This window comes from Anomaloglossus baeobatrachus, chromosome 5, assembly GCF_048569485.1.
Source record: "Anomaloglossus baeobatrachus isolate aAnoBae1 chromosome 5, aAnoBae1.hap1, whole genome shotgun sequence".
Lineage (NCBI taxonomy): Eukaryota > Metazoa > Chordata > Amphibia > Anura > Aromobatidae > Anomaloglossus > Anomaloglossus baeobatrachus.
Genome location: NC_134357.1, coordinates 355,425,264 through 355,452,927, shown reverse-complemented (window position 1 = coordinate 355,452,927; position 27,664 = coordinate 355,425,264). Strand labels below are relative to the sequence as shown.

The 27,664-nt window shown below is 47.4% G+C and overlaps 1 protein-coding gene across 2 annotated transcripts in view; it reads left to right on the top strand.

Annotated features, from left to right (window-relative positions):
* Positions 1 to 25,963, top strand: part of NECAB3 (N-terminal EF-hand calcium binding protein 3) — a 160,906-nt gene extending 134,943 nt beyond the window's left edge. For both annotated transcript variants that reach the window (XM_075349931.1, XM_075349932.1), the window contains exons 12-13: positions 21,550 to 21,641; positions 25,526 to 25,963. In XM_075349931.1, coding sequence (XP_075206046.1) covers positions 21,550 to 21,641; positions 25,526 to 25,551 — 118 coding nt within the window. In that variant the 3' untranslated portion in view covers positions 25,552 to 25,963. The remainder of the gene's footprint in view (positions 1 to 21,549; positions 21,642 to 25,525) is intronic.
* The last annotated feature ends 1,701 nt before the right edge of the window (positions 25,964 to 27,664 follow it).

The window sequence follows — 27,664 nt, the reverse complement described above, 5'->3', positions numbered from 1 at the left end:
CCCGCGTGTGCGTGATTGCCGCACGGAGACATGACCAGCTGAGGGAGTATTCTCCGGTCGTGATGTCTGGATTACCAAAACCCTTATCCTAAAATAAACACACGGACTGCATGCGACTTGGTTCAAAATGGCCACAGCAGCCTTTATTGCCTATTGTTCACAAACTAAGCACCTTAGGGACGCCGTCCAATGGGCGACCCAGGACAACAACACACAGTTAACAATAGACAATGCCATTTACATGACCCTCCCGAGGGCAGGCCCAGTCCATAACTACTACTCCCCTTGTCCCTGGCCGCAACACACCGACCCAGAGACGAGGTGCCAATCACCCACGGATTGACACCCCCACACTTTGGCAGAACCCCGTGCCTGCCACATCCCGGAATTGAGAGCCACCATACCCAGACAATGACTCCCGGTCCAGTTACCAGTCACTTCCAACCTCTGGACCAGACCTACCCCCCCCCCCCCCCCCCCGCCGCTGTGACAAATAGCATCCCAACATCCCAAACCACGTCCCCCAGATGACAACACAAAAAGGGAGGGTGGGCGGGGATCTCTTGACGTCCGGAAGAAGAAGAGGAGGTAACCCCCTCCTCTCGCAGACTAACCCTTTCCCTACTCCTCCTCTTCCTCCCAACCTAAAACCACCCCTTAGTGCCATATTAGGCCTGCCTACCAAACTGTCCCTATTAACCCCATCACTCCCTAACTCCCCCTTGGTCATGTCGCCCCTCCTCCCCAAGGGGGGATCCATGGCTTTCTTGACCAGCTGAGGGAGTATTCTCCAGTCGTGATGTCTGTATTACCAAAACCCTTATCCTAAAATAAACACACGGACTGCATGCGACTTGGTTCAAAATGGCCACAGCAGCCTTTATTGCCTATTGTTCACAAACTAAGCACCTTAGGGACGCCGTCCAACGGGCGACCCAGGACAACAACACACAGATAACAATAGACAATGCCATTTACATGACCCTCCCGGGGGCAGGCCCAGTCCATAACTACTACTCCCCTTGTCCCTGGCCGCAACACACCGTCCCAGAGACGAGGTGCCAATCACCCACGGATTGACACCCCCACACTTTGGCAGAACCCCGTGCCTGCCACATCCCGGAACCGAGAGCCACCATACCCAGACAATGACTCCCGGTCCAGTTACCAGTCACTTCCAACCTCTGGACCAGACCTACCCCCCCGCCACAGGACAGACCACGTGACACCTTACGTGGCCTGGACCCGCCACACACCAAAAGCTCGCTCAACAACATCCTGCAGGCCCAATGCCCATAAATCCACTCCAATGTTGTTGAGGTGCACTCCGTCACCCCTCCGAAACCGCCAATCTGCCGGCTCCAACTCCCTGTGCCTCACCACAATCCCACCGTTCCTGGTCACAAACCTGGCAACCACCCGATTCACCTGGGCCCTGGCCTTATTGACCTTTTCCACCGACCGAGCCCCCCTCCACGACAACCTGGTCACTATGTCTGACCACACGACAATCAAACCCGGGTACTGCTTCCACAACCGCAGCAAGTCGATCTTTATATCCCGGATCAGATCCCGCGACGCCCGAACTCCCAGATCATTCCCTCCCACGTGTAATACCAGCACATCCGGAGGCCGGTCAACCTTACAATTACGACCAAATTCTGGGACCACCCTGCCCCACTCCATGCCCCGAACACCGATCCACCGAGCAGTCGCCTGCCCACGATCCAGACATAGCTGCCGACCATTCGGGCGAACCGCCGCCCGCCAAGCACCCCAAAACACGAAGGAATGCCCCAGAATCCAGATTAGGCACATCCCTACAACAAAGAAAGACAAAACAAAAACAAAAATTAAAACCAATAACATCACCACCATCAACGCCTCTCAGAAAACCCATTCTACCTCCGTCTTCTAACACTTGTACGTTACCCCCTCTTTTTTTTTTTTATATAAACCACTTCCAAACCGCCAGACCACCTGTACCTAGACCAAAGTTACCATAATGCTACGACAGCTGCGGCCTCACGTACCGCCGAAAACAAGAAGATTCCCATCTACCAATATGCTTTACCACCTCATCTCCAAGCCCCCAACGAGCGGCCTCCGTACCTGCCCCTATCCGAAAGGAATGCGACCCGAAATCCTCCGGGCGCTCCCCCACGTTCCGCAAATTTCGACGCAGAACCGCTACAAACTGGAACCTTGATAAAAAAGACCCATCCACGTGCCGCAAAAACGGGCCCGGTAAACCCCCCTTACGGCCATGAATCTCTCCACCAAACGTACTGGGCACAACTCCTCCCCCGGGACCGCGTATAACACCACCAACCTACCACGGCCCAGCTGATCCGTTTTTGACCGACTAATCCAGCACTCCACCTGATCACCGCCCACTCGCACATCCTCAAGCAGAAACCCGCCGCCTGTCACCCTGGACGGGCTTACCAACTCACCGATCCGGAAAGTCCCATAAAAAGCAAGACCGAAAGCCGTTGTAAACAAAACAGTCTCGTAAACCGACTCACAAATGCCACTCAGGCACCCCACCAACCGCCTCAACAAACCAAACGATACGGGGCGCCTCCTGTCCCTCTCCCGCACACCGCGGCGAAACCCTCGCAAGGCCCGTCGAACCCGAAAATCCTGCGAAACATCTCGCTCCCCTCTCACTTTTAACCAAAACGCCACCGCCGCCACCCGATGTGCCACGGCCGACGCCGATCACCCGGCCGAGAAATCCACACTCACCAACGCCAGTAATGCCACCAAGTAATCCACGCTCGCCCCATCAAACATCCGACCCAATAACTCCTCCCATTCAGCCCACACCTTAGCATATCGGCACCAAGTCACCTCAGTCACCGAATTCCGAATTAATTCTGAGATCACCGCCTCACCAGATTCCATAAATCCACGGGACACTCCACTCCGACTTCGTCCGCCCAAGGCAGTAGCTCCCGAAACCTGCCGAACTGAAAACGAGACAAAGCGTCAGCCACCCCGTTGTCAACTTCCGGAACGTGCTTTGCCACCACCTGTACATTCAGCTGCAGACATCTCAACACTAAATGCCGCAAAAACACCACCACTGGCTCCGACTTAGCAGACAAGTTGTTAATAGCAAACACCACTGCCTGGTTATCACAATGGAAGCATACCTTCCTCCCGGCAAAACGCGACCCCCACAGCTCCACTGCTACCACGATAGGAAATAGCTCCAACAGAGCCAAATTCCTGAACAAACCACTCTCCCGCCACGCCTGTGGCCACTGACCCACACACCAGTGACCTCGAAATACGGCCCCAAACCCTGCTGACCCAGCCGCATCGGTGAACAGCTGTAACGCCCCGTTAGACGCCACTTTCTCCATCACCAGGGCCCGGCCATTGAAACACTGCAAAAATTGATCCCACACCAAAAGATCGTCCTTGATCGCCTTCGTGATTCGCACGAAATGTGTCGGCGACCGCACCCTTGCCATCGCCGTTGCCAAACGTCTCGCAAAAACTCTCCCCATCGGCATAATCCTGCAAGCGAAATTCAATTTCCCAAGCAAGGACTGCACCACCTTAAGCCGCACCTTCTTTCCCGCTTTCACCCCTGCCACCGCGGCCCTCAAATCACGAACCTTCTCCTCTGGCAACCTACATTCCATGGCAATAGAATCGATCTCAATCCCCAAAAAACGCATCACAGGCGCCGGGCCTTCTGTCTTATCGGGAGCCAAGGGAATTCCGAAGCTGCCCGCGACTTTCTGCAACGCAAATAACAACCCCGCACAAACCATTGAACCCGCTGGCCCAACACAAAGAAAATCGTCCAAATAGTGAATAATGGACGTAAGCCCAGACACATCCCGAACCACCCACTCTACAAACGAACTAAACGCCTCAAAATATGAACACGAAATTGAACAACCCATTGGCAAACAGCGATCAACATAATAACTGCCATCCCACCAGCAACCTAACAAATGCTGACTATCTGGATTTACCGGTAACAACCGAAACGCCGCTTCCACATCTGCCTTTGCCATCAACGCCCCCCGACCCGCTGCCCTGACCAGGTCCAACGCCTTGTCGAACGACACATAATATACCGCCGATAACTCCGGTGCAATGCCATCATTCACCGATAACCCCTCTGGGTAAGACAAGTGATGAATAAGCCGAAATTTGTTCAGCTCTTTCTTCGGCACAACCCCCAACGGCGAAACCACCAACTTCGAACATGGCGGGGCGTCGTAAGGACCGCCCATTCTGCCCAAAACCACGCCCATTCTGCCCAAAACCACCTCCTTTCTCAGCTTCTCATCCACCACATTCGCATGATCCCGAGCAGAACGTAAATTACGGTACGGCGGGGGCGATGGACTAACAGCCGACGGGATACGGAAACCGTCAGAAAAACCAAACCATAACAACGCCGCTGCCTCGCCGTCCGAATACCTATTTAAAAAGGGGGCCATCGCTTCTACTTTCACTGGCGTCATCCCTTTTTCCATCCCCGTCACCCACTTTTCCTTTCCCCTTTTTAAAACACTTGGACAGGCTATGTCCTCCCCCACAACCTGAGCATTCATGCTTAAAGCGGCATGCCGCTCCAAACCTGCACTGCCCCTCATTATATTGCCAACAGAAACCTTTTTTCTGACTTGCCGGGGACACGGCCCCCGGTCCCCCGGCACCCCCCCGAAAGGGCTGAGTCGGTGCCGACATCAGTCGCATCCATAAGGAAATATCCTTATGGTCCCATCGCATATCCAGCCGCAACGCCTTCCGCTGCCGGAATTGCTCGTCGTAACGCAGCCACGCCAGCCCGCCATAAACCCGATAAGCCTCCCCTATCGCATCCATGTAACCAAACAAGGCCGAACAATGCTCCGACTCCTTTTCCCCGACCACGCTCACCAAAATCGCAGACGCTTATAACCAGTTTGCAAAAGTCCGAGGAATAAGTCTATAACGGCGCTTTTCCTCCTCGTCCTTCTCCTTTTTGGAGTCGCTCGGCTTAACCCTATCCAGATTAAATTTCTCCAGGGGAAGAAGAGAAAAAATCTCCACATATTCCCCTTTCCAAATTTTTTCCCGCACCTCCTTCTTTAAATGAGTCCCCAGCGGGCCCTCAAAACAAACATAAACTTCGCTTTTAGCCCTATCATCTAGGCGCACCACCTCATCCTCCTTCTCCTTTTCTTTTTCCTTTGCCCCCTCCGCCGCACTCCCCCCTTCACCCCCCCCTTCCGCCGCGCCCCGCTCCATCCCCCCCTCCCACTGGCGCCGCCCCCCGACCTGTCGTCCCCACCCACGCCGCCGCCGGCGCCGCCCCCCCGCAGCCCCGGCAACTGCCGCCAACCCCTGCAACAGCCCCAACAACTGGCTCCACACTGTTGCTCCGCCGGGCGCTGCCGTGTCCACAGCCGCCCCCCGCCCCCGAAACACCCCGCCAGCGCAGCCCCTGCCGCCTCCGTGGCCGTCTCACCCAACCGCGGCTCAGCGTCCCCCGATACCGCCGCCTCGCTGTCCTCCGTCTGCCGTCCATCCGACTCATCTGACAGCACAACCTCCTCATCCTCGCCGCTGACCTCTTCTTCCATCCGACATCCGGGGGGCGCCGCCGCGGCACCCCCCCACCACGGCCGCCAGACCGGGCCGCCGCGTGGGCAGAGCCGTCCCCGCTCCTTCTCTTGCCCCGGGGCGACAGCCCAGGAGACCGTCCTGTCCCCTGCGCCGGCACCCCAGGCCTCGACCTCTTGCGCCCGCGCCCACCCCCTCGCCAACTGCCAGGGGACTCTGGACACGGACGGATAGATGCCTGGCTCTGGATCCCAGCCGTCGCCACCTCTGGCCCTCCTGGGCCGCTGCAGGCCTCCTGCCGCCGGGTCCCCCCGCTCCCACGGGAGACCGCCACATCCGGGGGCTGCGCAGCGGACCTAAGTGACCGGGCGGTCGCCGCATGGCTCACGCCGTCACCCCTGCTCACTGCCGCGCCAGGGTCAGGCACCACAGACCTCCCCCTGGCGCTGGACCTACCGCCGCCTGCAGCCCCTCGGTCCCCCCGCCGACTGCAGGGGGAACTGCTGGCCTCCATCCCTCGCCGAGCACGCTCCCGACCTGGAGCCACTGCTGTCACTGTAAATCCAGCCCGGAGGCCGGGACCGGAAGTAGGCCCCGCGCTGGCCACTCCCACCTCCCGACCACCGCGGCTGGACCGCAGATTCCTCCCGCTGCTGCTGGGAGCAGCAGCCAGACTCCGCTGCTGCTCAGCCCGCTGCGGAGGGTCCCTGGAGGGGCTCTGGCATCTCCTCCTCACCCCCCCCGTACCCGGGGAATACCTGCGGGGGGCCGCGACTGGCGCCCACCGCGGCTGGGGGAGCGAGGGGCAAGCGCCGACGGGTTAACCCCGGCAGCCCTGATGTGGGTCAGCACTGCCAGGGGCCCGTGCGCTGCAACGGCTGCTTCAATCAGGCGCTGGAGTTCCTGCAGATCAGCCATGGTGGTCCTCGTGCTGCTGATCTCTTGGCGTCCGGAAGAAGAAGAGGAGGTAACCCCCTCCTCTCCCAGACTCCTCTCCCTTTCCCTACTCCTCCTCTTCCTCCCAACCTAAAACCACCCCTTAGTGCCATATTAGGCCTGCCTACCAAACTGTCCCTATTAACCCCATCACTCCCTAACTCCCCCCTTGGTCATGTCGCCCCTCCTCCCCAAGGGGGGATCCATGGCTTTCTTGTCCATTTTTTTCTGGCATCACTGATGTCCCACGGACCACGCAGAAAAAAACGTGCTTTTAAAATAAAAAACATTTTAACTCACCCGGCGTCCAGCGATGTCCTCTGCAGCCCGTGCAGCTTGCTGCTTCTGAGCCGGCTCATTACTGTCGCGCATATTCATGATGCACGACACAGCTGACCCGGAAGCAGCTGCTGCAGGGGTCAGCGCCGGCCGGATGCTGCACCGCGGGAGCGATCAGCACCATGGAGAGCGGGAGCGGGCGCAGGTGAGTTGATTACTAAGTGCAATCACGGGCCACGGAGAACGGAGCCCTGATTGCACTTAGACAACCCACGTGTGCTGTGATTCAAGGCACACGCAGGGACATGTGCGTGTTTTACACGCCAGTGAAAAACGTCAGTGTTTTTCACTGACGTGTGAAACGGGCCTAATAGTAACTTCCACCAGTTTTCAGAAAATCAGTATAAGGAGGACATGCAGGGCCAGGTTTTACAGAACTAAGAGGGCACACAGATTAGAAGTCAGCACTGGCTGTGGGACACAGTGGGAAGTCAATCCAAGAAAAGTGCACAAAGAGTGATTGTAAACCAGGTCCGTTAATCTGGGTAAAATTCACAGCATGAGATCCTGAGCAGGAAAAAGGAGGCATCGGTAGGGAAACTGAGCTAACACAAAAACACTTTACACAGCTGGTAATTTTCAATGTGCTCTCCCAAATCCACCACTAGGCTGGATTCTCCTGGTAATTGTCACCCTTTTATGGATTCCTGCTATAAAGTTTGCTTAAAGGATATACTAGTATTTAATAGAACAACTAAACACACAAGCTGGACGCAACTAAACAATGTATGAAAAAACTTGGTGATATCATAGATAAACAGACAGATACTGTGATAAAGTTTCAGGCAGATGTGGAAAAATGCTGCAAAGTAAGTATATTTTAAAAAAAATATATATGTGTTAATTAGTGATGGGCTGACCCGAACTACTAAAGTCCAGATGCACGTGGGTTCAAAATTACCCGAGCTCCAACCTTGAGCCTGAAGTTCTCAGGGAACTCCGGGTAATGATTCAGGTCTGACAACTTGGTTAATTAAAAAAATAAAAAATAAAAGCAGGCACGTTATACTTACCGATTTTCTTGCGCAGCTGTACACTGCTTCCAGGTCTGCTCGCACAACATCTGGATCTGCTCATTATCCTTCATATATATTCAGAGACCGGCGGTATCCGTGTCTCTGGCCTGAAACACACATCCGTGAAAAAACACGCACGTGTGTTACGTCCATTTATCGGGTCCGTGTCCCGTTTTTGTGTCCGTTTTTATGGTCCGTGTGGCATGTGTGAACTGCGTATGCTAGCCGTGTGTGCATGTGGAATGTCCGTGTGTGCGTGTGAAATATCCATGTGTGTGTGTTGTCAGTGTGAAATGTCCGTGTGTGATGTAAAATGTAGTTGCTACATGTCGGATGACAGCAGACAGCGACGCGCGCTGAGAATGAACTCTGGGGAACTTCACCCGACTTCATTGTCATACCGCGGCTCTGTCTGTGTCGCGTCCTGATTAGCGGTCACCCGTGAAGGACTCACCGGTGACCGCTAATCCCGTGAGTGACTGAAGTGAGCAGCGCGATTAGCGCTGCCGTCACTCAGGTTACCTGAGGCCAGCTGGATCCTCCCCCCGTGACCGCAACTCACCTGTGACTTCATCACTGTCACTCGGGCGACTTGCTGTTACAGGTGGAGGATCCAGCGATGGCCGCGAGTAACCAGCACAGCTGATCGCGAGGCTCACCTCAGTTGCTGCGTGGAGCTGTCAGGAGCGGCGGTGTTCTTCTGCAGCTCCTGTCACCTTCATGTAGCAGTGCTGGAAGTGACGCGGGACCTCCGTGGATTACGCCGGACATGGATGGGTATTTGGGGCCTAATAAATTGGTGAACGCGGGTTTTTTGTAGTGTTTATTATTTCAAATAAAGGATTTTTTCACTGTGTTTATTTACTGTAACATACAGAATAATCATTGGGGGTGTCTCGTGCCTGCAATGATTAATCTAGGACTTATTGGCAGCTATGGGCTGCCAATAACTCCTTATTACCCCGATTGCCAACGCTCCAGGGCAAATCGGGAAGAGCCGGGTAGAGTCCCAGAACTGTCGCATCTATTGTATGCGGCAATTCCGGGCGGCTGCTGGCTGATATTGTTAGGCTGGGGGGCTCCCCATAACGTCGAGGTCCCCATCCTGAGAATACCAGCCTTCAGCCGTGTGACTTTACACTGGCTGGTATCAAAATGGGGGGACCACACGTCGTTTATTTTTTAATTATTTATTTATTTATTTTTTACTGCAAAGTATAGACCCGCCCACCGGCAGCTGTGATTGGTTGCAGTGAGACAGCTGTCACTCAGTGTGGGGGCGTGTCTCACTGCAACAAATTATAGGCGCCAGTGGGCGGGGAAAGTAGGGAATACGAGATTGAATAATGAGCAGCCGGCGTTTTCAAAATAGTAAAAGCCGCCAGAGTTTCTTGAACAGCCGTGTAGCGCCGCGCCGGTGATCGGGGAACGGTGAGTATGAGAGAGGGGGGAGACTGACTGACAGACTGTGAGAGAGGGACAGAAAGACCGACCGACAGACAGACAGAGAGACCGACCGACGGACTGAGGGAGATTGACCGACATAGACAGAAAAAGAAAGAATGACCGACATCGCTACAAAAAAGCACAAAACATACACGGAGCATACAAAGATGCATCCGTGTCACGTTTTTGTGCACACATACCCATTGACTTTCATGGGGTCCGTGTGTGCGTGTTCCGTGTTGACAACGGACATGCTTCCGTGCAAAATGGAAACACATACGGATCACGGACCTTATGGAATCACGCACGTGTGACCTCAATGATAGATTAACATTGGTGCATGTTTGTCCATGTCTCCGGTACATACGGAAACGGGACAAACACGAACGTGTTTAACGGAGGTGTGTTTCAGGCCTCTGATTAGTTGCAGTCAGACAGCGCCCCCACCCTGTCTGACAGCATAGAACATGACCGACCACTGTGAGCTTCAGGCAGATACTGAGCCACAGCGACGAGTGGTGACATCACTCAGGTTATTTGCGGTCACAGCTGGAGGTTCCCATGGTCCACCACCTCTAACCAGAAATAAGCTGAGTGATGGCTGAGTGATGTCACAGTTCATCTCTGCAACTAAGTCATTCTCAGCCTGAAGCTCACAGCGAGTGGTCATGTTCTGTGCTCCTGCGCTGTGACTTCAGCAGAGCTGGAATTGTCGTGGGGCCTCATGTGGTTATGTCGGACCTGGGTGATTTGGGGTTAATAATGGGGTGAAAGGGTGTTTTTTATATTTTATTTAAAATAAAGGATTTTTTGTTTTTTTGTGTTTATTTCTTTTTACATACAGATTAGTAATGGGGGGGGTGTCTCCTAGATGCCTCCCATTACTAATCTAGGGCTTAGTGGCAGCTGTAAGCTGTTATTAACCCCTTATTACCCCGATTGTCACTGCACCAGGGCAATCAAGATGAGCCAGCTAAAGTGCTGGGATTGTCACATCTAATTGATGCAACAATCTGCAGGCTGCTATTTTTAGGCTGGGGGGCCCAGCCTTACAATACTAGCCCCCAGCTGTTGGTTTTATCATGGTTGGGTATCAAAATTGGGGTGGTACTACATACCGCTTTTTTAAATTATTTATTTAAATATTTTTAAAAAGCCGCATGCGGTCCCTCTTATTTTGATACACAGCCAAGATAAGCACACGGCTGGGGGCCTGTAGCTGAATGCTTTATCTGTGATGGGTATAATAATATGAGGAATCATATGCCAATTTTTTTAGTCATTTATTTTTACACCAATAGAGATGCACACACAGCATCTCTGATTGAAAGTAGTCAGACATGCTGTATTGGCGCCCCTGACCTGGTCAGGCACCACTGAGTACTGCACCCATGCTGGGACAGTACTTCCAGGTGATCTTAAGGGCCAGAACGAGGTGTGTACGCACAGACACATAGCAACCAGTTCTCCCACACCATTAGATGGGACCCTTGGGCAGTCTCCAGAGGGGTCTGGCCTTCAATTCTTTTCAAGGGGTATAGCGGAGGGGCTGGGAGCTAGGAAGTGCAGAGGCTGTCAGGATAGGGAAGAGGAGAGCCAGGCTGGTAGTGGTAAGCGGCAGTCGCGAGGCGGATACGTGCGCGGCCACTAGTCAGACCCTGCGCCATTGGCGGGGAGAACGGTCACCTGGTAGTAAGAGTACGGAGCTCCTGGTGACTAGGCACGTACGGGGTACAGGTCCCTAGAGCAGACTCCAGTTTAATGACCTGCTAAACCTGTCAGTAAGGGGAACTACAGGTACCTCACCAACCTTACAGAGTCCGAGCCTCAGCAGCAACGCAGGGACCCATAAGGGAACAGAGCCTGAAGCCATCTCACTTGGTCCATGCTGCCAGCAAACAGGCCGAACACAGGGGAGAAAAGGCAGTAGCGACTCCCTGGATAGACCCCCATGGTACTTCACGTCAGGGGGTTATCCGAACACAGAGTGCTAGGAAGGCAAGCTAACAAGTTACCCTCAGACTGGCCGGAAGGAACCCTGGTCTTACCTGGTTAATCGCAGCAACACTCGGGTCAGCTCACAACAACACCTAAGTGAGTAAAAAGCAGTTGAAAGACTTTTGGACTCAGCCTGTGTTATTCCGGGACCCACTATCCTACTCACCTGAGCCCCTGGGGCCTGCCTCACTCACAGGAGGCTACATCATCTGGCTGCAGACCCCATCAGCCCCAGACGCTCATAAAACCTGCAGCGGCGGTCCTTCACATCCCTGACCGCAAGCCGTGAGTGGCGTCACGACATATAAAAATAAAAACTGACTTTACCTGTTGCCATATCGAACAAGTCTTGTGGCGTCCCTGAACAGGATCATTACCCCTGGGGCGTCACATCTTTCTTTTTGGCGTCACAAACAGGATCATCACCCATGGGGCGTCCCACTGTGACACAGGGTGAGGGCGTGTCTGACTGCAACCAATCAGAGATGCAGGGACTGCTGGTGGGCGGAGGAAGCAGTGTATATGCATTTGGGATAATGAGTGGCCTCGGAAGTAGCGTTAGAGCCATGCAGCAGACTCGGTAATTATCACGCGCTTGCTCCAATCCCCCTATCCCTTCTACCACCATTTTAAAGTGCTGGATTCTAGTCCCCATAGATTTATATGGGGACCGGAGTCCGGCCAGATATTTGTGATTAATTCCGGTGCCGAACCGGGTTTTTGTTAAAACCCAGTTGGACATGCTGATCCCAGGTATTTGCGAGTCCACCCATCACTAGTGTAATAGTTGTTTTTTTTTATCAATTAACGAAATACAAAGGGAATGAACAAAAGGAAAATCTAAATCAAATATATATTTGCTGCTCTCAGATTAGGTGGCTAAAACCTGGTGACAAATTCTCTCTAAATATCACGTATTAACACAAAGATATTGCGCTCACGTCAGAAAACGGTCACTGCCACACAAACTTTAATATCCTGAATAAAGAGATTGTTAGCAAAAACTGAGAAGATTAATTTTACAGTGTGTCAAGTTGTCAGCTCAGCGTCCGGCCTAAGCACAGTCAGTGATGATGAGGAGCAGTGAGCTTTGAAGATAATGGCCCTTTCTGGCTGTTCAGACACAGCACAGCTCTATTGTCTACAGATACCAGATTACTTTAAAACAGCTTTAGAAAACTGAGAGGAGAGATAACGTTAATCATAAATGACTACGAATCAGCTCTGGCCTTTGGTTTTGACTAAAGGGCCCGTTACACGCGTCGATATATCATGCGATCACATTTGCGACGTGACATGCCCAGATCGTATTTACGATTTGCCGGTATCGCTTATTGGTCGTTTATTTGCTGTCACACGTAACGATCTCAAAATCGACGCATCAGCGATCAACGATATATTGTTGGACCCAGGCGGTCATTTGAATGTTGTTCGATGTTGGCAGGGTGTCAAACGGAGCAATATGTCGGCTGCTTCCCTAAAACAAACATTTTTTTAAAAATGAACGACGTGTCAATGATCCACGATTTTCATCCTATTTGCGATCGTTCAGAGTCACTCGTAGGTGTCACCCGCAACGACGTCGCAAACGATGCCGGATGTGCGTCACGGAAACCGTGACCCCGACGACATATCGCCAGATAAATCGACGTGTGTAACGGGCCCTTTAGAAGTGCTGATTGCCAGGCCCCTGGTATATCCCGTATGAGCATGATGGAGGAGGTGTGTTCAAGACTGGTTTCACTTATGGTGGTCTCTGCATAAGTTGGTTTATCCCCCTAGAAGAAGTTAAAACACTCTAGAGGGAGAAGATGGCTCCAGGATGTGTTAGATGGCCCCTTTGGCAAGGCAGGTTCTCAGACAATGGCTGTGGTGTAGAATGGCAGATGTACATTTTTGTTTTTAATATATATATATATATATATATATATATATATATGTATATTGGTTTTGAACGAAACAGCGTTTTCTTACAAAAATGTAATCTGCCATACTACACCACAACCATTGTATAAGAATCTACCTTGCCAAAGGGGCCTTCTAGCACACCTTGAGCCATCATCTCCCTCTAAGAGTGCTTAAATTCTTCTAGTGGACAAAAAAACTTATGCAGAGACCACCATAATTGAAACTAGTCTTGAACACTCCTCCATCATGCTCATACGGGATATACCAGGGGCCTGGCAATCAGCACTTCTAAGTCATAACCAAAGGCAAGAGCTGATTCGTACTCATTTATGATTAACATTATCTCTCCTCTCAGTTTTCTAATGCTGTTTTAAAGTAATCCCGAAGGTTTAGGAGCGCTACAAACACTTCTGTATTAAAGGGGTTGTTCAGCCGATACAAATTATTTCTAAAATGGCTTAAACTGGTATAAAATAAACATCTTCACTGATTCGTCTACATTTCTTGTTCTGATGCTTACTAGTTATCCTCTGATCAAATGTCAACACGACGGAAATGGCTACTCAGCCAATCATTCAGAGAGTAGTGTCCCTCCTCAGCCAGTAAATAGATGAGCGGTCATTTGCAGCTCTTCCTAGTGGTAAGGTGGGACCTAAACCCCCAAAAAAGAGGGCATGTGATATAAGCATAATTTGAATGCATGACCAGTAAGTAACACAATTAAAAGAGCACACAGGCCCAAAGTGACCAAAGAAGTAGTTCCTGAGAAATACCAAACCAAATGTACATTGAGTGGTTCAATACAACCGAGATGAAAGCTCTCCAGGCGGAAGAGGAGGACGATGCTTTTCCTCTCTTTGTTTGGAGATCCATCATATTGGTTGTATTGCACTCCACATTGTTATCACGGTCGTCTCCTTGCTGTTTAGAGACTAGTAATAGGTTTTGGACTGGAGCCTCTCTTTTCCATCTTGACTCCTCATTTAAACAAAGTTTTATTTCTTTTGGTGTCCCATGAGTTAATGTCAGTTTTGTTGCCAGCAGCTCTTAGTAGTGGAGGTCAGTTGTAGCTGCTTAGAGCCCATGCCCCTTTAGGTTTAAATAGTGGGCTTTTCCCACCAGTCTTTGTTGTTGATAGAATTCATTCTATTCTGGCCATCTGGTGGAAGGAGCTGTTGGGGAATTGTCCTGTGCCCATCCTACTTCTACTTTGGAGTCTGTCTGCAGCCATGGATTTTGGTGTTTCTAGCCTTCTGTTTATCCCCCTGTCAGTCTTTACTTTTCTCTCCATACTTATTAGTGCAGCAGGGGAACTAGCGTCTCCTACCGGCCATCTCACTAGCCAGTGGTGTTTGCAGGGCTTGTGAGGGATTAGGTATCCGGCTTGACAACGGGTTGAAACACCCTGTATAGGCATGCTAGGGAGCTCAGGTAACAGCTTGAGGTGAGTTCAGGAGGTGTCCCCTCACCCCTCTCGCTAGCTGTAGGGCCCACTGTTGTTAAAGTTTCCCCAGTGTCTCCCCTTGTTTGTGGTGTTTTTATAGTGCGTGAGATGCCCGTCAGTTTGAACACGTATGTCACGTGGTGCATACAGACTTCTCATACTCTGTGCGTGACAATTGTATTCTACTTTGCATGCTTGTTCTTTGTTACGTCTTTTTGTGTGCTCTTTTTTTTTTTATCCATTTTGCAGCCTTTTATTGGTGCTATTTTACTATGTACGATCCTCAGGCTGTATATTGATAAAGGGCACATTTTGGGCGCTTTATCAGGGTGTAGTACCTTGGATATTTGTTAATCTGTTTGCTCTTTAATCATTTTTATGTGTTTGGTCCTAATTGTGCTTTGGAATAAAATGTATTTTTCGCATGTTTTTTTAGCTTGTGTATTGCTCTTGTATTCATGTTGTGCTTATATCACATGCACTCTTTAATCTTTTTTTTGGCCTTGTAAATTATTCTGATGTGTGGCACTTTAATCTGGCATTGGTACTGCAGCTATTCATGCTTGGTTTGTTCAGAGACATGATCAGGAAACAGAGTTCAGCAGGGACCTGGTAAGCGTTGGAATATGCGGGGGATTCATTCTTTTGTTATTTTATACACGTTTGAGCCCATTTAGAAAACAAACCCTGAGCATTACTAACATTAACTTAGGTCGCTATATAACCCTTGATCTTGTGGCAGCAGTTCAGACGTTAAAATGAGGCCATATTACTTCAGTTTCACGAATACATGCCGTTACAATTTTTCATCTTCTAATTGTAGTTTTTTGAGTCTTTCTGCTAATAACACAGGTCAAAACAAAAAAAATCATCAGCAAAGGTAGTATATTTGTTTTATGGAGTTTGATGTGCTGATTCCAAAAACATGCTTAGTTTTGCTCTATCACATAAAGTTTCTGAGATAGAAGTATTTTTGTTATTTCTGCATTTTCAGTGTATGTTGGGCCCCTCATGTGATATGCTCAAGTTGCTCAAATGGTATTTGTGACTGGTTGAATATGAGGAAAGTGGCTATGCAATTTGCTGTACCCATGATTTGGAGAGAACCCAAAAATCATAGTGATGACTGCTACTTTTGTTTTGTCAAACTGAAGGGCTTTTCTACAAAGAACAAACATAAGATTAATTACCTTGAACTTGAATCTGCGATTAGGCCAGTTTCACATGATGGTATCTTGCCAGTTCCTCTACCATCGTTTTCTGGATTGGATGAAAATGAAGGAGAATATGAAGACTATGGAGCTAAAGCTACTGGTGAAGACATGGAGACCTCAAGTCAAGATGAGTATGTACCCGATGGAGCAGCCAGAATGCTTTACTCAACATGAATTAAATGATCTCATCAGAGGTCTTTCATTGTCAAAAAGATAAAGTTGAGCTTCTTACATCTAGGTTGAAACAGAAGAATCTTCTTCATGATGATGTAAAAGTGTATTATTACTGAAACAGAAGTAACACTTTAACACAATTTTTCACAGCTGATGGACCAATGGTGTACTGTAAGAATGTGAATGGCCTCTTTGAAAAAGTGAATCAAGAGTATTTTGTTGCAGATTGGCGATTGCCTATTGTCTCATCCCAGAGAAGTTTGAAAGCAGTGTTGCTTCACAATGGAAATTTGAAACCATCAATCCCTATTGCTTACTCATGTCATCTAAAGGAAAGTTATGAAAATCTGTCAGTTGTTTTGGATGCTATACAATATAAGCATCAGTGGAATATCTGTGGAGATTTGAAAGTGATTGGTCTGCTAATGGGAATTCAAAAAGTTTTCACAAAATATTGTTGCTTCTTGTGTTTATGGGACAGTAGAAATACAGTAGAGCATTATGTTTATTGTGATTGGGTACAGAGAAACATCTATGCTCTATTTTGAGACAATGTTCAGCATAATCCTTTAGTTGCTCCAACAAAAATCTTTCTTCCTCCACTACATATAAGGCTGGGGCCACACGGGGATTACTGTGATCCCCTCGCATGACACTCGGCTCACGCTGGCAGTACAGCAGAGCCGAGTGTCATGCGAGTATCCCTGCGACTGAAGTCTGATCATGTGAGCGGACCTCAGCTGCGGGGGGCGGGCTCTGAGGAGGGGTGGGTCGGCTCTGAGCAGGGGCGAGAGGGATTTCTCTCCTTCTCTCCTCCGTAGTCGGCTATTGCCATTCTCGCACTGCACTCGCGGTACACGAGTGTACCGCGAGTGCAGTGTGATTTTTCTCTCGCCCCATACACTTGAATGGGTGCGAGAGAAAGAGTCTTGCATTGCATTGCACCCGCAGCATGCTGCGATTGTTTTCTCGGTCCGATTAGGGCTGAGAAAATAATTGCTCATGTGCGCTGACACACAGGCTAATATTGGTCCGAGTGGAATTTGATTTTTTATCGCACTCCACTCCGATTTTCATGCTGTGTGGCTTAGGCCTAAAGTTGGGATTGATTAAAAACTTCGTGAAAGCCAAAATTCACAAGGGTTCCAGTACATTTCACAGAAATTCTCTAGCATTTCACCAGCAAAGCTGAAGGAAGCGTTTTAGCTTATGAGGGATGATTTGTTTGAAGGAACTCTAAATGATAAGGATTTGAGATCTTGGAAAAGCTCTGTATCTGTGAAAACTTCTTAGGAAAAAATAAATCTCCAGAATATGTTGAAGGTGTTGAGGAACTGCTAAATGCATAGCTGAGTCTTGGATGTCGCATGTCTCTGAAAATGCTTTTTGCATTCACATTTAGATTTCTTCCCTCAAAATCTTGGGGATGTAAGCGATGAGCAAGGTGAGCGGTTTCACCAGGACATTACAGTAATGGAACACCGCTACCAGGGTTTTTGGAATGACTCAATGATGGCAGATAACTGTTGTAGTTATGTAGGGACAACCCTGAAAAATTGTATCAACGACAGTCTAATGTCAGCACTTTTCATTTATGCTCATATTTTGGTTTCTATTTTGCATGTGAAATTATTTTGGTTAAATAAAAAACTGTTTTGTAAGGTGAAGCATTTTTTCTGGTATGTAGATTACGGTTTTCTTAAAAGGAACCTGTCACCAGAAATTTCGTAATAAACCTAAAAGATTCCCCCTCTGCTGCTCCTGGGCTGCATTCTAGCAAGGTTCCTGTTGCTATTCTGCCCCCTTTGAGAACTAAATAAATAGTTTATAAAGTCTTACTTTTTGTATGCAAATATTTTTTTCTGGACACGGGGGCGGGCTCTCTTGCATCTGTTATTCTCCCTCCTGCCGCTTTACGCCGTCCTCCATCGCTCATTTCCATACTGAGGACGCCGCCCAGTGCTCCCGAGGTCTCGCGCATGTGCCGTGCCACTCTCGCGGTACTGTGCACTGTGCACAGTGTGACCGCTGGTGACGTGATTGCGCAGGCATGAGATTATGGGCGACGCTGTGATTGTCATCAGCGAGTACCCGCCCATAATCTCATGCCCGTGCTTTCCCCTCTGCCTCCACCGTTATGCGCAAGCGCTGGCCAGATGAACCCTGTTGATCGGTGGTGTGCTCCGTTCCTCCCATCTATTTCCTGCTCCAGGGAAACATGGGTAAGAAGTGACGTGGGATCCTATGCCTTATAATAATGATGCTGCTCCATGGAAACTATACGTGCTACAGAAAAACTATATACATTTTTCAAATGAGGACAAAAAGATGATTCAGAAAAATACAAAGTCACTTGCGATGATTACAAAAAATATTTTCTTGTAGACCTATGTAATTTTTTCTAAAAAAAAATAAAAGAAAATCACAGATAAAAAGGCAACCAATCTTACTAATACTAGATACAAATGCACAACAGGAAGCAGCAGGCCGCCATGATGATACAGGCAGGGGCAACACTGAAGCAAAATACTAATGAACAACCATTTGCTAACCCACCAAACATCCGTGGCGTGGCTGACTAGTATTTCAAATGCACCCATGTCTGCATAGGGTGCCATTCACACTATTATATTCTTACGGCCTAAAACACACTTCCGCATAAAAAACGTCCGTGTGACACAGTCCGTTTTTCGGGTCCGTGTTCCGTTTTTTTGGGGCGTTTCTCCGGTACGTATGGCATCCGTGTGATGGCGTATGCGAGCCGTGTGTACGTGTAAAATGTCCGTGTTTGTGTGTAAAATGCCCGTGTATGTGTACGTGGAATGTCCGTGTGGAATGTCCGTTTGTGTGTTGCACAATGTCGTTGATACATGTCGGCTGACAGCAGACAGAGTTGCGCGATGAGAATGAACTTGGGTGAACTTCACCCGACTTCATTGTCATGCCGCGGCTCTGTCTGTGTGCCACGTACTGATTAGCGGTCACCTGTGAAGGATTCACCAGTGACCGCTAATCCTCCGTGTGACTGAAGTGAGCAGCCCTCTCTCATACTTACCGCTCCCTGATCACCAGTGCAGTTGTATTCAGTGTTGGCTGCGAGTAACCTCAGTGACAGCTCAGCTGATCGCGCTATTCCCTTCATTAGCTGCGTGGAGCTGACAGGAGTGGCGGTGTCTTCTGCAGCTCCGGTCACCTTCATGCAGCAGAGCTGGAAGCGACGCTGGACCATCCTGGATTACGCCAGACATGGAGGGCTTTTTCGGGCTTATAAAATTGGTGAACAAGGCAATTTGTTAGTGGTTTTTTTTCTAATAAAGGATTGTTCGGGTGTGTGTGTTTATTTACTATAATTTACAGATTAATCATGGAAGGTATCTCGGGGAGACGCCTGACATGATTAATCTAGGACTTATTGGCAGCTATGGGCTGCCAAAAGCTCCTTATTACCCCGAATGCCAATGTACCAGGGCAAATCGGGAAGAGCCGGGTACAGTCCCAGAACTGTCACATATAATGTATGAGACAATTCTGGGCGGCTGCTGACTGATATTGTTAGGCTGGGGGGCTCCCCATAACGTGGGGCTACCCATCCTGAGAATACCAGCCTTCAGCCGTATGGCTTTATCTAGCTGGTATTAAAATTGGGGGGGGGACCGCATGCCGTTTTTTAAAATTATTTATTTATTTTACTGCACAGTATAGACGCGCCCACCGGCTGCTGTGATTGGGTGCAGTGAGACAGCTGTCACTCAGCGTGGGAGGCATGTCTGACTGCAACCAATCACAGGCGTCTGTGGGTGGGGAAAGCAGGGAATACGAGATTTATTAATGAGCAGCCGGCATATTCAAAGTAATTGTTGCGCGTATTCTCTGCACAGCTGTTCCTCGCCGCGCTGGTGATCGGGGAGCGGTATGAGCTGGGGTAAGAAAAAAACTGAGCGCCAATGTAAGTATGACTGAGAACAGCAGAAAAAAAGGTAAGTATACTGAATTTAATTTAAAAAAAAATAAAAATAAGATTGCTAGTGTAAAAACGCACACGCACGAAACGTGCTGAACATGGACATACTCCATGTGCGGTCCGTGCAGGCATGGACCCATAGACTTTAGCGGGTCCGTGCCTGCGTGCTGCCGGCCAAAAACTGACATGTCGTCCATGCAGAAAAGCTCACACACGTACTTATCACACGGACACACGTTCCGTGTGATTTTATGTGTGTGTGCCATCTACCATTGAATAACATGGGTCTCCGTGTGTACGTGTCTCCGGTACGTGCAAATACGTACTGCACATGTACAAAAAAAAACGGATGTGTGTTGCGGGTCTACAAAACTTTGCTCAAGTGCAAAGTGAAAAAACAAAAAAGAAAGGACAATACAGAAAAAAGAAACAAAATGAAGAAGTAGAAAGAGACTAGCTATTCATCCCAGCACTGTATAGAGGGTCATTCTTTCAGTCAGTTCCTGTCCGCACTCAACGTTAGACATATGCAATACATTACATTACATTTTTAATGTCACTTAACCTAGTAGTATGTCCTCAAGACCCTCCAATACAATATAATTTAGGTTCTAATACACATTAGTCTAATGTTGGCTGAACCCACTAGAATCAACAGGTCGGGCCAACAGTCTAGTGTGTATCGGAGTGCTGGATGACTGATGGTCTGGCAGAGGCTCGATCATAGAGAACATAGGAGAACTTGTCCAAGCTAAGCATTCCTGTGTATGGAGTAATTAGGAGAGATAGACAACTATCAAATGTGTATTGGGGTCTTCGAAGTACAGATTGAAACTTATGTATATAATATTCCACAATTACTTTATATTTGTCTCCTGAATTTTATATAACATTAAATATTAAATCATAGAAAGTGAGTCAATATTTTTGCTAAACCAGACAATGCTGCAGCCGGAGAAAAGACCGCCATTTACAGCTACTTTTGTGAATCCTGTCCTCCTAGCTCTGTCTCACCAACAACCAGGGGGAACCACAGAATTTGAGAATCACTAATATAGACAAACTCTTTGCTCACCGTGGATCCCATTATGACCAATGCATTTTGATGACAACTTATTTGTGTTCTAGCACATAGGTGCTCATTGTTCATTCAGGAAAATAAAGTATTACATAGTATGCAATGAAATCAGTGGGCGTCCATTCAAGTTAATCCAGTACCATGAGTCCTCCAGAGATGAAAGCCATGCTTGATGTGGTTTTCATCCCTAAAAGAGAAAGGTATTGATGTGAAGGACACACATTTAACTCAACAAATCCTAAGAGGTAATTGAACAAATTGTCTTAACCACACAATCCAAGGAAAGTGTTATAACTTTGATATAAAGAGTAGATAGATGTAGCCTTCACACTATTGTTCTGCTGCTCTATTATATTTAGTGATGTATTTACCATTATAGCACTCAATGCGGAGAAGATTAGTTATGTAACGGGGGTCATTATTCGCATCAAACCATGTTTTCTTCCCTTTTGCAGCCATCTGCAATCTGCACAGAGCAAAAAGTTTCAGAGAGCCATCATTGATTGTCTTGAAGGTCCAGAACAGTTGAAGACCATGCTTTTCCCAGGTAAAGACCATGAAGTTGGATTTCTAATAGCAGTTGAAAAGTCAATACCTTTCTCACCAGCTCTGTTACTTTTTTAATGAACATCACCTATACACAACAGGACACAAGAATAGTGCGGTAAATAAGATGTGACATGAAGCAGAACTATCCACATGGGAAGAGAGAAACAATTGTGGCAGTAAATATTGGAGCAGTTCATAGTCTTATTGTCCGCTGATTGAGGTCTGGTCCAGAGTTGTGATGGTCTGAGTGGCATATTCCTTAATTGATGTAAAAAAACTTCACATCACATCACGTGTCTTATTTCCTGCTCTATTCTATGTCCTGTTGTGTATACGTATGTGACTCTTTAGATTTTGTGTTATACCAGAGACCTGAGTAGTCTGGAAAGCTTGCTATTTATTAGAATATTTTCAGTTAGCCATTAAAAGGTGTCAAACAGTGAGGACTCTCACATTTTTTTTTTAATCTACTGGCTAACACAGTACAAAGATATATTTTACTCTATCAATGTATCTGTAGTCCCACAATTTTGCAATGACAACTAGAGACTAACCTAAGTTTAAAGGGAACCTGTCATCAGAAATTTTGCTTTAAACCTAAAAGTTTCCCCCTCTGCAGCTCGTGGGCTGCATTCTAGCAAGGTTCCTGTACTTTTTGTGCCCCCTTTGAAACCAAATTAAACACTTTATAAAGTTGTATATTTTTGCCTGCAATTCTTGTAAATTCTCCATGGGGGTAGGCTCTCTTGCATCCGTTGCTGTCCCTCCTGCAGATTGACGCCGTCCCCCATTGCTCCATTTCATATCCCAGGACGCCACCCACTGCGCCCGAGGTCCCGTGCACGCGAGGACCGCTGGTGACGTGGTCGCAAGCACGAGAATATGGGCGGCACTGTGATTGCATCGCAAGTGCCCGCCCATAATCACGTGACCGCGATCTCCTCTCTGCCTCCAGTGTTCTGCGCAAGCGCTGGAAGATGACCGACGTCACCTCCTTCCCATCCTGCCCTGCAGCAGGAAATAGATGGGAGGAGCGGAGCAGCACAGCACAGGTTACAAACCCCCCCCCAAAAAAACGTTTAGTGCTTTTCACTTTTCAGAAGACAATGTGTGTCTTTGTTTGATCTTACATGTTTTTTTACTGTGTACGTCGCTCAGATCCTCTCCTCGTCTCCTCGTATCCTGTTCTGTGCTGCTCCGCTCCTCCCATCTATTTCCTGCTGCAGGGCAGGATGGGAAGGATGTGACGTCAGTAATCTTCCAACGCTAGCGCAGAACACTGGAGGCAGAATGGAGATCGCGGTCACGTGATTATGGACGGGCACTTGCGATGCAATCACAGCGCTGCCCATATTCTCGTGCCTGCGACCACGTCACCAGCGGTCCTCGCGTGCACGGGACCTCGGGCGCAGTGGGCGGCGTCCTGGGATATGAAATGGAGCAATGGGGGACTGCGTCAATCTGCATGAGGGACAGCAATGGATGCAAGTGAGCACGCCCCCATGGAGAATTTACAAGAATTGCAAACAAAAAGGTACAACTTTATAAAGTGTTTAATTTGGGTTCAAAGGGGGCACAAAAAGTACAGGAACCTTGCTAGAATGCAGCCCATGAGCTGCAGAGGGGGAAACTTTTAGGTTTAAAGCAAAATTTCTGATGACAGGTTCCCTTTAAAAACTACATGAACAAAATAACCATGTCTCTTACCTGAAACATACAAATTGTTTCTTCAGTGAGGAAGTAGACCAACACTAGTGCCACTTATTGGAGGTAGCAATCCTAAAAGTCAAAAGTGACCCTTTAACAAGCCTTGTCATATGACTGAGGAATTATACCAGATCAGAACCTCTATTTTAAGACATGGTGTTTTGGGATGGTTGTCCCTCATCATATTTCCCAGAGGAGCATTGTGGCTTAAAGTCTCCTCACCACTGGCATGCTGGAATGATGTGTCAGTCTCCACAAGGAGAATAGCTTTCTCCTTTATACCTGAAACAAAAATGTTGTTTAAGGATGATGATTTACTTTAAAGAGATTTGTCTTATTCAGAAAAACAATGTTAATAAAAAGAGGTTACCAGATACAGGATCTTCTTCTAAAAGTCAGAATGAAAAACGGCTACAATGAGCATCTTCTGATTCCTGGCCAGCAAGACCAATCATTGGAGCTGTAGTATGTGCCCAGATCATGTTTTTTTCTAAAGCTTCCAGTATTATAGAACCTAGTGCTGATGGAGTTGTTATATGACCTTATTAGCAAAAAGTTGAGATGCTGTGTAAAAGGTAAAGAAAACAAGAATGCAAGGCATTGGAAATCTCATGTAGCCATGTGTTATGCACAACAGAATATAGAATACAGATTAGAATTTAATTTAAAAATATGAACTTACTTATAAATTGATGGCAGCAACACATGTAAAACAAAGAGGGACAGAGCCATATTTACCTTTACGTAGCCTCCACACTTCTTTTTACAAGCCTGTAAACATCTGGAAAGTGAGGAGACCAATTTCTGGAGTTTTGGGATAGGAATATTGTGTCATTCTTGTCTGATGTAGGATTCTAGCTGCTAAACAGTCCTGGATCGTCTTTGCTGGATTTTGGAATTTCAAATATTTTCTGTTGATGAAAGGTCTGGACTGGAGGTGGCCTGGTCATCACACAAACTCTTGGCTGTGAAGCTGTTGTTGTGATGGATGCAGTATGTGGTTTACCATTTTCTTGCTGAAATATGCAAGGTCTTCCCTGAAACAGACATTGTTGGGATGGGAGCTTTTGTTGTTTTACAACCTCTATTGATGGTGCCTTTCAAAAGGTGTAAGCTGCCATAGGTCATAATGCATCCTTATCCCATCAGAGATGCAGGCTTTTTAACTGTGCACTGATAACAAGCTGGAAGATCCCTCTCCTTTTGTGTCCGCGGTACATGGCATCTGTGGTTTTTATAAATAATTTACATTTTTTATTAATCTGAATACAGATCAGTTTTCTATTTAGCTTCAATCATTTATAAAGGAGCTTTGGCCTAGAGAAGATGACAGTTTCTGGATATGGCTTCTGCTTTGCATGATAGAGCTTTAGCTTCCATTTGTATATTGCACAAAGAACTGTGTTCACATACAATGATTTACGGAGGTATTCCTGAGCCAAGCAGCGATTTGCACCACAAATAATGTCTCTCTTCACTGCGGCATTGCCTGAAGGACCACAGATCATGAGCGTCCAATATTGACCACTGGCCTTGTCCCTTTTACATGGGGATTTCTCCAGAATCTCTGATTGTTTTGATAATACTTTGCACTGTAGATTGTGAGATATTTAAAGTCTGTGCAATTTTGTAATTAGGAAACATTTTTTTAAATTATCCACAATTTTTCGATGCTGTCGTTCACAGATTGGTGACCTTCTGACCAACTTTTCTTATGAGAGACTCTGCACCTCTTTAATATGTTCTTTTCATACATAGTCATGTGACTAAGTTGAAAATTGACCCTCCAGCTGTTCATCATTGCTACCACTTTCTTTACCACCCCTTTATTAACACTGTCCCAATTTATTTGAAATGTATTGCTGCCATCAATTTTGATGCAAATTATTTTTTTTAAGTGAAATGGAAAAGGGCTGACTTTTACATTCTGATCTGGATTCTGTCTTCTGTTGTGAATAAAATGTTTCCAAATAATTGCCTTCATGTGTTCTTTACAATTTACACAGCGTCCCAACTTTTCTGGAATAGGGGCTATGTTATCCAAGGCCACAAAAGACATCCAACGTATAAAAAATGGCAACATTTCACATACGGTTTCCTGAACACCTCCCAAAACTTTCTGTTACATTTGAGGTAGAACCAATAGTATTTAACATAATTTTTTTTGTCTTACAGCGGACTGGTGGTCTTTTGAGCCATAAGTGCTGAGCTACTTGGAAGGTCATTCATGACCACAGTATCACCAATTTCGGATCGTTTTTTCACACGTGGAGCAGCTTAGTCGAGTTCTCTCCTTACTGTCATGACTGGTTTTGCCTTTTTCTTTTACCAAATGCTAAATCATGATTAGATCGGAACATCTTTGTACTTCCATCTGCATTTTCCATGCTTTGTCCATCTCTTCCCAATAAACCCTTCCTCTAAATAATGTATTTCTCTAAAGCTGAAATGTAGATTCATGAAAATGTGCTGATGTGTATGAATATGATGACCTCCTTGATCAGATCTGACAATATCACAACTTACGGTTGGTTGAAATGTTCTTTATCAGTCATCAGAGGGACCATTTTACTTCCAGAGAATGGTAAATAAAGTTATCTGTATGAATAATCACATCTTTTATAGTCTAATCCTTTCAATTTAAATTTGTTAATGAAACCCTCTCATGAAGATTTTTTTTTATAAATCTGTGTAAACAGGTGCATCTCAATAAATTAGAATATCATCAAAACATTAAATTATTTCAGTAATTCTGTACAAGAAGGGAAAAACGAGTCATTACAAACAGAGGATGCAAAAAGAAACATGTTCCAGCTCACCGCTCTGGAGTGTAAGTCTGAGGAGTAGACCAGCTTATCCTGCACGGAAATCCCAGGCACAAGGGGATAATAGCAGATACAAAGTAACAATAATCCAGCGGATCACAGGCAGATGAATTAAAAACTTGGATTGGATTCATGGATATCCATGAATAAAAACTTACGACACTGCGTTATGTCGAAACGCGTTGGATGAACTGTGCCTTGTGGATGCTGTCTATCCATTTTAAAGCGATGAAAATAAAGGAAAGTTTTTAATTCATCTGCCTGTGATCCGCTGGATTTTCATTACAAACAGAGGGATCTATTTCAAGTCTTTATATATGTTAATGTTGACTATGGCTTATAGCCAATGTAAACCAAAAGTCATTATCTCAGAAAATTAGAATAATTACTACAAAACACCTGCAAAGACTTCCTAAACGTTTAAAATGGTCCCTTAGTCTGGTTCAGTAGACTACACAATCATGGGGAAGACTGCTGACTTGGCAGATGTCCATAAGGCAGTCATTGGCACACTCCACAGGGAGGGTAAGCCACAAAAGGTCATTGCTAAAGAAGCTGGCTGTGCACAGAGTGTTGTATCCAAGCATATTAATGGAAAGTTGAGTGGAAGGAAAAATTGTGGTAAAAAAGGTGCATATGCAAGCGGGACAACCACAGCTTTGATAGGATTGTTAAGAAAAGGCCATACAAAAATTAGGAGGAGATTCACAAAGAGTGGACTGCTGCTGGAATCAGTTCTTCAAGAGCCACTACACACAGATGTATGCAGGACATGGGATACAACTGTCACATTCCTTTTGTCAAGCCACTCATAACCAATAGACAACACCAGAAGCGTCTTACCTGGACCAAGGAGAAAAATAACTGGACTGTTGCTCAGTGGTCCAAGGTGTTGTTTTCAGATGAAAGTAAATTTTGCATTTCATTTGGAAATTAAGGTCCCAGAGTCTGCAGGAATATGGAGAGGCCACAATCCAAGCTGCTTGAGGTCTAGTGCGAAGTTTCCTCAGTGAGTGATGGTTTGGAGAGCCATGTCATCTGCTGGTGTAGGTCCACTGTGTTTTATCAAGACCAAAGTCAGCGCAGCTGTGACGCCCTTGCCTAGCCAGGTAGTCACAGACACAACATCATACACCCCCCCCTTCCCTGGACAGGTCACACCAGTCACACATTAAATCCTTGTATCCACCCTCCAGGGTTGATGTCCACACCAGGTGGGGCGGGGCCAGGCGGTTGACCCCGCCCACCGAGGAGTTCACAGGCTTGGAGGCGGGAAAACACAACAGTACAGTTCAGTCAGTCAGAGTCCAGTTGTGGACGGTAGAGTGTGAGGAGTGGAAACTGTTGGTGTTTGGGTTGGAGCCCAGGCACTTCCAGCAAGGTAGGCAGACAGTGGTGGCCGTCTGCAGGAGTTGGTGAAGGTCAGCGGAACCGTAGGACCGGGGTCGAGTGGTGGCCTGCCGGTACCGAACCGGGGAGCCTATTGGAG